Source organism: Eumetopias jubatus, unplaced genomic scaffold (genome assembly GCF_037043125.1).
Source record: "Eumetopias jubatus isolate StellerSeaLion01/CBP00866 unplaced genomic scaffold, mEumJub1_p1.0 scaffold_4, whole genome shotgun sequence".
Lineage (NCBI taxonomy): Eukaryota > Metazoa > Chordata > Mammalia > Carnivora > Otariidae > Eumetopias > Eumetopias jubatus.
This window is the reverse complement of record NW_028274810.1, coordinates 157,090,828-157,104,138: the sequence shown is the minus strand read 5'-3', so window position 1 is coordinate 157,104,138 and position 13,311 is coordinate 157,090,828. Positions and strand designations below refer to the sequence as shown.

The 13,311-nt window shown below is 35.6% G+C and overlaps 1 protein-coding gene across 1 annotated transcript in view; it reads left to right on the top strand.

Annotated features, from left to right (window-relative positions):
* Window positions 1-13,311, top strand: part of RALYL (RALY RNA binding protein like) — a 325,277-nt gene that overhangs the window by 287,125 nt on the left and 24,841 nt on the right. The window contains 1 exon segment of the mRNA XM_028113154.2: window positions 4,035-4,198. Within this exon segment, the coding sequence (XP_027968955.2) occupies window positions 4,035-4,198 (164 nt within the window).

Genomic DNA, 13,311 nt, shown 5'->3' with positions numbered 1-13,311 from the left:
ACATAAGTTGACCGTGAAAAATAGGCATTAAGCCAAAGTCAATCAGGTAATGATTATTAGAATATAGTATATCTGCTTGAGAAAATGCACCACAGCAATTAAAATAAATATTAGGAAGACCATTTAGCAGGCTTGAGAAATGTTTTTAATATAAACCAAGGAGAATTAGAGAGAATACATGACTATGCATATATTATGTTCTTAACTATGTGGAATATATGGATACTTGTGGAAAAAAGATTAGAAAATGATAATAGTTTTTTATTTTTATTTTATTTATTTATTTATTGAGAGGGAGAGGGAGAGAAAGAATCTTAGGCAAGCTCCACAACTAGTGTGGAGCTTGACACGGGGCTTGATCTCACAACACTGAGCCAAAATCAAGAGTCAGGGACACTTAACTGATTGAGCCACCCATGTACCCCATATAGGAGTTGTTTTAGAGTATGAGATTGGGAGTTATGTTTTTTCATGTATTTTTTCAAAAATGTTGCCTTATTAAGCTTAAAGCTAACAAGATTTCAATAAAAACAAGCACTCAAAGTTATATTCATTTTATATGTCAATATGCCACCAAATTGCCTTTGTCCAAAACACAGCTAATTTTTAATAGCCAATATCCATATTCTTCTTAGAGACAAGCTATGTTTATTTTTATCAGGCATATAAATATTATTTACCAGATTTTGCCTTTTGCTAGGTAATAAAATTACATAGCTCAGCTATTATTAAAGCAAACAGAATTCCAAACAAGAAATGAGCGCTCAAAAAGTAGAAACGTTTATTAAATAAAGCAAACTAAATCCTCAGATTTCTTTAATGGGTTTTTTTTTAGTAAAATTTGGTTACCTTTATCTTATTTCTTGCTTGAGAGTAGGCCTTTTAGGGTTCTTATTTTAAAACAGACATTGAGGAAGGAAAAATTGTGTGTTTGGCTTCATTATAAATCATTATGTATTTGACCAATAAATATTAGAGGGAAAACAGTATTCTACACATATTAGGGAAAATGAAGAACCACTAAAGAAAAGGAGAGGGAATATCATTCTAAGAGTGGAAGGAACCAAAAAAATGAGAAGAAGGAAGAAATTTTAAGCTTTTAACTGAACTTTGAGATTTGGATTCCATTTAATTCTATTGTATTGCAATCTTTGTTGTCAGTCTATAATCCTAAATGGACGATTTCCTTTGTCCCAACAATTTTGCTTACCTAATACCTTATAAAGGTAAAATTTCTTAAATTTTCTATAAACAGAATTCTGATGAGAAAGCCAATGGTTGTGTCTCCCTTCATGGGTTACCTCTCATCTACTTCCCTTTGTATTTAGAAGAACCCTACATCCTATCTTGAATCCCAGAAAATCTGCCCCACTTCCCATTCTTACCTTGTTATGTTTTTGTGCATTAGGACAATACCTAGTCTTCCTTCCTTTTATTTCTGGTAAACTCAAGTGTAGCCAATGAAAATTAAGAAACTCCTCAACTCCATTGAATTTTGTAAAATTCAAAATTATGCTGTCGTGTGAAGTGTCCATACCCTTCTTTAGTTTTTTTTTATAAATGACATATCCCTTTTTAAAATATAAGTTCTGATATTGCACATCTTCCCATCAGAGTGGCAGAAAGAATTGGTAAAACCTTACCTGATTCCTTGATGAGAAAGAAGTCATTGCCCTTTGATGCAACTCACCAAAATATTCAGAGAACAAGGGCTACGCTCTATAGGAATTGACAGCAAAGGACACGCACGACACATACTGAGTATGTGACTAAAATGTATGTTGCGTATCAAAAGCATGTCACAAATACAATGATATCCAGCTCTGTTTTCTCAACATAAGTTGAGGCCTACCCAACACTGGAGGCTTTGTAATCATTGGCTGGGGGAAGCAATAAGAAATAGTGAGAAATATTTCACTTTCCTGTAAAATATTCTTGAACTACATTGTCACTGAAGTCGCAGTGGGTATGGTGGCTTTACTTGGCCTGCATTTTCCTTATAGCATTCCTCTGTCACTGTATATTTTAGTTGTGCTTTAGAAATGTTCTCAACCCAACTTATAGATTAGCTTAATTAATGAACCAGCTAAACTGCACTTTCAATGGTGCCTCCAAAAGAACTTGCCTTTCATCTGAAGCGGCAGCATCTACCCTGGAAGAGATGAGTCAATTGCCATATTTTTTTTCCCCTTGATAGCTTTGGGTGTTAGAGCTCATAAAAAGTGCCTTCATATTTTGGTTCACTAGCTTAAGGTGCTGTGTGAATTCAACTTATAAATAAGTAAAGGAGTCCTTATTTTGTGATTGAAATGAGGGGCAGGTTTAGTTGACCCTTTTGAGTTTCCAGCCCATAGTGGTGTGGATGATATTCATAACCCTTTTCAGCTTCATCCTGCCTGTACTCTTTGAAGTAAACTATAATGTGTTGACATCCATGCCCTGTTCTTTGCTAGCAGTTCTTCAGCTCTAATGGACTTTGCTTATTCACAGAGGATGGCACCTCTCTTGAACTCTGCCTCATTTCATTTCTTTTCCTTTCCAGACATCTCTTAGTTTCTCCCCAGCATGCTTCCAAATAGTTTTTGAACACTTTAGTTCTCTAATGTATGAGACAGCCCCAGTACTAAGTTCTGCTTTGAGCGTGGTTTATATGCTACTTTTTTACTCCCATAGTATCATAGTTTTGAATGTTTCTGAATGGATATGTGGAAACCTGCCTTTATCATATTTCATATATTGTTTTCTAAAAGGGGATTCATCTGTATGTGTAAATAATTTGATGTAATTTTATAAAATGACCTATTATAGAAACTGTTTTTTTCCTATTATAGAAATTCACTTCTGACTTTCATATTAGATTATTCTTATTGACTGTTTTAAAACAATTATGAGAACGTAATCCATATAATGACGTCACAATAAAGTAGTATCAGTGATCATTCTAAGTCAATAACACTATTCTCTTTATAGTGGATAACATGATAACACATCTGGTTCACTGGTAAATAGTTTTTTAAAAAAATAAGTGAGTAAATATGTCCTCATAGTTTTTCTCTGACTTTTCATGCTTCTCAAATGTGCTAAGTCTGCAAAAATGTGTTGCTTATGAATATGCAGTATGGACAATATGAAGCTTCTGAATCTATGACTTACATATTTATATAAAAGTGTATACTCATTTATATAAATTCTCATACTTTTATTCCTTTCACTTTTTAGGGGGAATACATTGGTTGTGGGGATTATCATTTTTCACTTTTTAGTAAAAGCTTCTAGAATTTTTATTGGTACTTTTTTTGGTCAGAGAAATTTTCAATAGCTTAGTATGTAAATATCACTAGTTCAATTTACATGTCTAGCAAATGGTCAGAATACTAAAAAGACATCCTGATACATATTTCCACTGGTACTCTAGTTAATAAAATTTTATTCTCTTGCTGGTGCCATTTTACTCAAACCCAGTCTCCCTTTTTCTACAGTCAGAGGAGTCTTTTGTTACTTAAAAAGTCCTTAGAGACAGGTATGGCACCCTGTGGATTTGTCTCTCACAGCTATTCTCTTTAATCTAGACTTACTTCAAGATGATTTTCCTATGAACTGTTTCACGATGGAATAATTTGCTTGCCTTGTTCCTGATTCTGCATGATCTTTTCCTGTTTTCAAACTAGTGTGCTAATAAGTGTTGATGTATAAGAGGAAGATTTCTATCCTAAGAAGGATAAATCTGTGAGACTGAGGACAGAAATATACTTGGGAACAAAGCTCAGCCCGACGCCAACAAATGGCAGGGTACCCTGGGCGCAGAGTTCCCTGTCCTTTCACACCTTAAAGACGAGTTCATATTGGAGAGTCAGATTCTAATGTCCAGAACGCATAGTCTATATTAGAATCCTGTTTCTGATAAACACCTGTGTGAGAACAAGAACAAAAACATTTATCGACATCTTTTACAAGGCCATTTTCTTAATCATTTCACACATTTGACAGAACACGGAGGCATAAACCAGCTCTCAGCCACGCTTGTGTTTTTGAAGGTTATTCGACTACCACGGGCGTGTGCCTCCACCTCCGCGCACGGTGATTCCGCTGAAGCGTCCCCGAGTGGCCGTCACTACGACGCGCAGGGGAAAAGGAGTCTTTTCCATGAAAGGGGGGTCGAGATCTACCGGCAGTGGGTCGTCTTCATCAGGCTCTAAGTGTAAGTAATCTTCCTCATTTTATTTCTGCTTAAGAAGGGAGGAGCTAGGGGCGCCTGGGTGGCTCAGTCTTTGAGCGTCTGCCTTGGGCTCAGGTCATGATCCCGGGGTCCTGGAATCGAACCCCGCATGGGGCTCCCTGCTCAGCGGGAAGCCTGCTTCTCCCTCTCCCACTCCCCTTGCTTGCGTTCCCTCTCTCGCTGTGTCTCTCTCTGTCAGATAAATAAGTAAATAAATCTTTGGGGAAAAAAAGAAGGCAGAGACTGCTTATCATTGCACTAATGCCTATAGTCAATAAATTAATAATTATGGAGTGTCTGTTCGGTACATAGTATGAGAGAAATATGAAATGGCTAAGAAAGGGACTCAGCTTTGCATCATACCACATTGCAGTAGGGAGACAGACACAAGCATGACTAACAAAACCCCAGAACCAGTTTGAAAACTTTTATCAGAGCAAGGAACATGTTTTAGGCCCACCTGGTTTGTTACATATTACAGTTGTGAAATATAACATGTTGCTTTTAGGGAAGAAAAAGAAATTCACTTCAAAAGAGTGTGCATATAGTATCTTTTCAGGGAAATAGTATTCCAAATTAGTGCATGCTTTGAATATTTGAGCGCTAGGACAATTAAGATAGGCAAATGACATAATAGAGATGTTAAAAATGTAACTTCCCGTACTATGCTAAATCATTATGGTTATGTGTCTGAAAGTATATTTTATGTCATAAAAATAAAATAGTATTAACACAATTTCACGTTAATTAGTGGAAAGTAAAGATATAAACTTTCTGACAAAACACACTGCTAAATTTTTATACAGACGGATTCAGAAAAACCAATTTGTTATTAGAATAGTATTCATAAGGAAAAGATAGAAAACTTTCTTGCATTCCTTGAGAAGAGGAATGTAGCAGAGAAGACACAGAAATAAGCAAACAAATTAGAATATGAGATGTAACACTGTAGATCATCGCTATGTCAAAGAATAAATAAAGGGAGAGGGAAAGAGAAGTAGATTCCCCTCTGAGCACGGAGCCTGATGCAGGGCTCAATCTCATGACTCTGAGATCACGATCCGAGCTGAAATCAAGAGTCAGATGCCTAACTGACTGAGTCACCCAGGCGCCCCAGAAATTATACTTTCTTAAAACAATAACAATGCTAAAGGGAAAGAGAAAGTTTCATAGGGTGGTATATGGCTACCTCTCTCTGATGAAAATGGCATTAGAACGGAGACTTGATGGAAGCAAGGAAGTGAGACAGTGAGCCTGAAGCTCTCGGGCACAGAGCGTTCTGGCAGAAGAATGGTCAGTGCTGAGACCTTAGGTTAATAGTCAGGGAACAGCAGGGAAACCAGTGTGGCTGCAGCAGAGTAAGGGAGGGAAAATGTAGCTGGAAATAAGGTGAGAGAGGTAGAGAAAGGTCAAGTTCCAGAATAGATTGGCAGGCCATTGCAGAGACTTTGTAGTTACTCTGCATTCCAACCTTTTAAGACAAGTAAGGCAAATACCATTATCTCAATTTTATTTTTTTTAAAGATTTTATTTATTTATTAGAGAGAGAGAGAGAGAGAGAGAACGAGCCGTGGGGATGGGCAGGGGGTGGAGGGAGAGAAGCAGACTCCCTGCTGAGCAGGAAGCCTGATGTGGGGCTTGATTCCAGGACCCAGAGATCATGCCCTGAGCCAAAGGGAAAAGCTTAACCAACTGAGCCACCCAGGCACCCCTATTATCCCAATTTTAAATTGATGAGTAAACACAGAGAAGGTCACATAGCCAAGACTAGAACTCGTGTCTACATGCTGTCTGCTATAGGACATTGCCTTTTACCTTAGTACCATCAGAAATATTAAGAAAGGACACTGTTGAAATATTTTGTTTTTACATGAGAATGTGCAAAAACATAGTTACCAGAAGCACTGATGCTCCTGGTAAATAACTCAAGGAAATAACTCAAGGAAAACTCCTGGTTTCCTTGGACTTTGACTTAGCTAACAAAAGCTAAATAACAAATTGATTTACAGTTCCCTATGTACTTATTTATCCATTTATCTATCCATTCTGTGGATAAATATGAATTCCCATTTTGAGTTTTAGTAATGAAAGGAAATTAGTTTCTGCAGCAATCTCTAAACAGTCTTGTATGCTCTCAGATTACCATCAAAAGCAAAGAAATCTCTTGAATTCGGTTCTTGCTGTGAAAAAAATGAACATTGAATTGCCTGCTAGTTTTATAGAAGACTTTTTTACCATGGTGATAGTAATTTCATTTCAACTAGAAATATCTTAAGCATCTGTGGAGTCTTTGTCCTGTGGTCACTGTTAAAACAATGTTTATCAATGGGAGCTTTATTGGCACTTTGACCATGTAAGTTCTACATTGTGTAAGAGTATTCTGAGCTTTGTAGAACTTTAGCATTCTTGACCTCCAAACCCTAAATGCCAGTAGCATTCCTCAGTCTTTGTAACAGCTGTATCTACTATTATACATTTCTAAATCTTCCCTAAGGAGATAGTACCACCCTAGTTTAGAACCACTGAGTGGTGGCCATTCTTGGGTAAGTGCAACTGAGTAGGATCCAGCCGCTTGACTGTCATATACCCCACTGTTGCAGAGAAGAGTAATAGTTTCCAGAAGTTATTTGAAAGTAAATATCTTAATATTTAGATGGTTACATTGTTTTTGGCCTTTTTATTTTTTGATTTCTAGTTTTCTTATATCATGGAGAGAGAATAAGGATTATAAAAATCTTTTTTGAGGATCTTAAGAGTTCCTTTGGTTTCCATAATAATCAGATTTTCTAAATGGAAAATAGAATACATTTTCTGCTTTTCACATAGAACAGAATGTGTGTTTTACCCTGTTGATTGTATTATACAGTCCTCTCTCGACTTGCTCTTTTGTGCAAAATTATGTCAAATTCTGAAAGTGATTATTTAAAATCCTCTACAACGATAGTGACTTTATAAAGTTTTCCTTTTCTTGAGGTTTGGTTTTATGTCCCGTGTTGCTTAGATGGTTTTTAAATAGTGTTTTATATTAATAATAGGAGAAAGAATAATAGCTAACACTTTTTTGGTGTTTACTCTATGGCAGCTGTTGTTTCAACCATGCATTAATACACATATGCATTTACATATATTAATTCATTTTACAATATTAATTTTACATATATAAATTCATTTATTCCTTATAACTGCCGTATAAATGGATTATTATTATTATTCTCATTTTATAGATATGGAAAATTAGGCATAGAAAAGTTGAGTAATACCTCTAAAGTCACAGAGCCATTCAATAACAGAGCCAGTTGCTATAGCCAGGTTCTAGAGCATCCGGTTCCAGAATGTAGTCTCTTCAGTCTGTGGCCTTTTCAACACTGACTCTCTGTAACCTCTTGGAGAATTGTAACTTTTACATTTATATAGTATTCCATTTACTATTTTTAGCTTTGAATTCTGCTTTGTCTGATAATTTGATCCTTTACTGATAAGGTTCTCTTTTGGTTCACATTTCCCTCATACATTCATATATTTTTTGGTCTTTTTTGTGTATTCGTTTCCTAGGGCAGCTGTAATAAATTATTTTAAACTGAATGGTTTAAAACAACAGGTATTTGGAGGCTAGAAGTCTGAAACACAGAGTGTCGGCTGAGTTGTGCTCTCTTTCTGGAAGTTCTAGAGGACAAATCTGTTCCATTCCTTTCTCTTAGTTTCTGGTGTGCTGGCAATCCACGGCATTCCTTGGTTTACAGACGTTCCACTTCAGTCTCTTTCTCCACTGTCCTATGGTGTTCCCCCCGCTCCCGAGTCTGAGTCCTTGTGTCTGTCTCTTCTCTTCTTAAGAGGACACCAGTCATATTGGATTAGGGCTTACCCTAAATGACTTCATGTGAAATACATCAGCAGAGATCTATTTCCAAATAAGGTCACATTCACAGGTACTTCAATAAATCTTTTGGCGGAACACATTCCAACCCATAGCATGGTCACTTTCTTTCTTTCTTTCTTTCTTTCTTTCTTTCTTTCTTTCTTTCTTTCTTTCTTTCTTTCTTCATTCATTCATTTATTTAGAGAAAGAGTGAGGGAGAGAGAGAAAGAAGGGAGGGGCAGAGGGAGAGGGAGAATCTTAAGCAGGCCCCATGCCCAGTGTGGAGCCAGATGTGGGGCTCATTCTCACGACCCTGAGATCATGACCTGAGCTGAAATCAAGAGTGAGATGGTCAACTGACTACACCACCCAGGCACCCCACACTGTCACTTTATTTTTGTACATTTCCTAAAGTCAACATATATCTGGATTTTGTTTTCGAAAGCAATATGAAATTCTTTGTTTTTTATAGGGAAATTTGATCCTTTTACATTTAATTATTAACTAATATATTGGTAATTATAGTCCTTCCATCCTTATTTCAAGTATATAATTTATTGTTTCCTCTTTTTTACCTTTCCTTCTGCTTGCTCAATGAATTTTCTTTTAATTCCTGTCTTTTCCACCACAACTGCCTTAATTTGGATATTCTAGGCCTCTCTATTTCATTAGTGGTTATATTAACATATTAAATAGTTCTAAATAAATATATACTTACCTATTAACCTCTTAAAGTCAAAAAGTAGCTTTCCTAACTCCCATTCAAGACATGAACTTTTGAAAGCAATCATTTGAAAGTGTACATTCCAGAGTACCTTTGTTGCTCAGGAAAGATGAAGATAAATAATAAGTAGATATATTAGATAAATTATGGGATGAAAATATTTTGTAAGGACCTTCTAGTAAAATAATTATTTGAAACTTACCATGAATATATTAATTTTCAAGTTATGTTAATTTTAACAAAATTATTAGTACAGAAAGACTGACAACAGAGAACAAATATTCTATGTATGTCTCATATATTCTATACTTTTAGAGGCTTAGTTCATAAAATTAACTTAGTGTTATTTTAATGTAATATAAATCTAAACAATATTTATATATAATTCATAAGCAAGCAAAACGAGAATCACAATTACATATTCTTTCTAAAATCATATAGGCAGATTATATTATACATACACACACACACACGTGTGTGTGTGTGTATTCATTATTTAAAAGTACTTTTATAATTAGCCTGGTGCCTGGGAATAACAATAATTTTCAAATTTAAATCACAAATGAAAAATTCTAGTGAAATGAAAATATACTATGTTAATATTGGCTTAAGTGAATGAATATTGACTGAGGTACATCTTGCTCTTTTATTAATAGTTGTTTCCAATTATTTAATGACTTGGCAAGTACAGAAGAGGAAATTAATGTTATAGCTTAGACAATCTGTCATTTCTTATTTCAGAATTTTAATATGACTAAATTCTGCTGTGGAAAAAAAATACAAAGAAAAAATATATTAACACTATAATTTGCCAAGGTTGAATACTAATAAGTGTTGAAAATGGATTGGTCTTTTAAAAATTTAAATTACCACTAGGTATTTGTCCCTTTGCAAATCAACTTGAACTAAAACTATGCAATTACCCCCCACTTATCTGTGGTGTCACTTTCCACAGTTTGTTACCCATGGCCAACCAGGGGGCAGAAGCAGATGCTCCTCCTTCTGACATATCATCAGAAGGTCAAGGGTAGCCTAATGTCACATCATGACACCTATGTCATTCTTCTCATTTCATCTCTCACATAGGCATTTTGTCATCTCACATCATCACAAGAAGGATGAGTGCAGTATAATAAAATACTTTGAAAGAGAGAGACCACATTCACATAACTTTATTAAAGAATATTGTTATAATTGTTCTATTTATTTTTTAACCTCTTTCTGTGCCTAATTTACAAATTAAGCTTTATCAAAGGTATGTATGTATGTATAGGAAAAAACATAGTATAATAGGGTTCAGTACTATCTGCCATTTCAAGTATCCACTGGGGGTCTTGGAATGTATCCCCCAACTATTGTAATCAATTTGTGCTGTCCCATGGAATCATAAGATAAACAAGATGTGATGTTGTATTTAAGCATTTTGCAAAAGAGAAGACATGAATACTTATGAACTTTAGCTGTAGTTTCTTAGTGGAAAAATGAGTGCCCTCCGAAAAAAAATATTAAATCAATTTTAAAACAATTAAATTCTAATGTCTAACAACAAAAATCATTTTTTTAATATTTTATTTATTTTTTTTAAAGAAAAAGAGCACCTGCAAGCAAGGGGGAAGGGGCAGAGGGAGAAGGAGTGAGAGTGGATCTTGAGCAGACTCCACACCCAGCGTGGAGCCCAACGTGGGGCTCGATCTCACAACCCTGAGATCATGACCTGAGCCAAAATCAAGAGTTAGCCGCTTAACCAACTGAGTCACCCAGGAGCCCCATTGTTTTTAATTTTTATTTATTTTTTTTACTAACAAGAAAAACCATTGTAAGTTTTGATGTCTTTGGGGTCCTGTCAATGTACTTTTGATGACAGAATAGGTCATAGACTAACACAAAAGCCCTCGAGCACCTAATGGGAAATTAAAGATAGTTCAATTAAATTTAATAAATAGTTGAGAACCAAGGAATTGTGGTTTTTTTTCCCCCAAAAGCGTGTTATTTAAATATGGAGGCAAAGCATCAACCAGAGATACAATGATAATATCCAGCAAAATATCATTAAACATCCCCATCCATTATCTTGGCCAAAATATTTATTCTGCTTTTAGGTTTTAAGGAAAAAATTGCTGTTGGCCAGAGGGTTTAAAGAAAGCTTAATAGAAGATTTTGAGTTAAGTTTAGAAGGATAAATGAATTTGAAAAAATAGAATCAGAGAGACTCCTGCTTTCCAAGACACAGTACCTAGGTGGAGAAGAGCAGAGGCTTTGCTGTCAAATTGCCTTGGGGTAGAATCCGTCTTAGACAACATACTCACTTTTGGCCTTGGGGAAATCCTTTAATCGCTGTATTCCTCCATTTTCTATCTGGAAAATGGAAATAACAATATTATGTATCCACTAGGTTGTGGGAATTAAATTACTTATGCTTATAAAGTTCTTAGGCAAGTCTTGTCACATAGTTAATGTTCAGGGAAGGGTTTTATTATTGTTGTTGTTGTTACAACAGAGTACAGTAGTTAAGGGTATTAGATATGAAATTGCTTTAACTGGAATCCAACAGTGGCTCTGCCATTTACGAATTGTGTGTTTTGGGGCAACTTTGTTTGCTGTACCTTGGTTTGGGAAATAAGAATAATCTGCCCTCTCCATAAGTTTTTGTGAGGATTAAATGAGCCAACACACATAAAGCTCTCAGAACAGTTCTCATATTCTAAAAGTCTTAATAATAAGCTATAATAGCAATAATAATGGTTATTATTATTATTAATTACTATTATTATCTAAGCAAAAATTTAGTGCTAGATATGTCAGTTAAGAAACTGCAGAGCAAAAGATAAAGTTGAGTAACAGGACAATGGCAAACTGTGGAGAATATTGAAGGGTTTGAATTTCATCCTGGGCTGAGGGAAAAGATTTTTGGCAAAGTGGTATCTGATCAAAAATAATAGTTTAAGAAATTTATATGATGGCTATATTTGTTTGCTAGCGCTGCCACAATAAAATACCATAGTCTGGGTGGCTTAAAGAGCAGAAATCTATTTTCTCACAGTTCTGGGGTCTGGAAGTTGGACATCATGGTGTCATGTGTGTTTCTTCAGGGGCTGTAAGGGAAGGTGCTGCATCAACGCCTCTCTCCTTGGTTTGTAGATGGCTGTCTTTTCCCTGTGTCTTCACATCATCTTCCTTCTGTGTGTGTTTGTCCAAATTTCCTTCTTATAAGTACACTAGTCATATTGGAGTAGGAAATATTGCATCTAGTGACCTTGTTTTAACTTGATTACCTCTTCAAAGGCCCCATTCATAAATACAGTCTCATTCTGAGGTATCGGGGGCTAGGACTTGAACATATAAATTTTGCAGGGGACATAATTCAACCCATAACATGGATGTAATATGTATATAAAACCTAAACAAAAGGGGCACCTGGGTGGCTCAGTCAGTTAAGTGTCTGCCTTCAGCTCAGGTCATGATCCCAGGGTCCTGGGATCGAGCCCTGCATCAGGGTCCCTGCTCAGTGGGGAGCTTGCTTCTCCCTCTCCCTCTGCCTGCCTCTCCCCCTGCTTGTGCTCTCTTTCTCTCTGTGTCAAATAAATAAATAGAATCTTTTAAAAAAAAAAAAAAACCTAAACCTAAAAGTATGGAGATTTTGGCATACCCTTCAATGCTTTCTTATTTTAAGAGCCAAATTCTTGGATAGTATTTAGTTCAGTAATTAACTTAGGAAAATGAGATTCAGGCCCATTTAGCTCATCTTGGCAAACACAACTGAATTTCTCAGATGCACGTCTTTACAGTCTGAACACTGACAAGCACCTAGTATAAACAGAGTAATAAAGCCTTGCTAACATCACAACCTAATATTTAAATACATAGCAGCACAACCAAATAATTATAACATATTTACCATAAATAAATAAATAAATTTGTGAGCATCTCTTCTTGGCTTTTTTTCACTAGGTTTTAATGTGGCTCATTAATATAACCAGAAAAAGAGGCAAATAGCAAAATATTTGATAAATTCCTAATGCAAGTATAGCTTGTGAGCATTTGAGATATTTTTCTCAGTTCCTCTATACAAGTTATGTTTTTCTTTGTGCTCCGGTAAAAGTTCTAGAAAGGATCTAATCTTTCCACTGTGGGATTATAAAAGTTTGTGAGCATTAAATCCTATCAAAGGATCTTAATAACATTTTTTTACCTCTGCTGCTGCTTCTCCTGCTTTTTCCCAGATCATGTGCTGACAAGCAGAGCCTTGACTACTCTCCTGGTCTCTTGACTACTTTTCTGGGCTCTATGCGCTCCCCTAATCCCATTAATTCCATGCCCACTGCAGGATTATTCAAAACAAATTACTTCTGTCAATTCCTCACTCAAAACTCAAAATTGCTACTGGGTGTTATGCACAAACAATGAATCATGGAACACTACATCAAAAACTAATGATGTAATGTATGGTGATTAACATAACAATAAAAAATTATTTTAAAAAACCCTCAAAATTGCTACCATTTACCTAATAAGAAT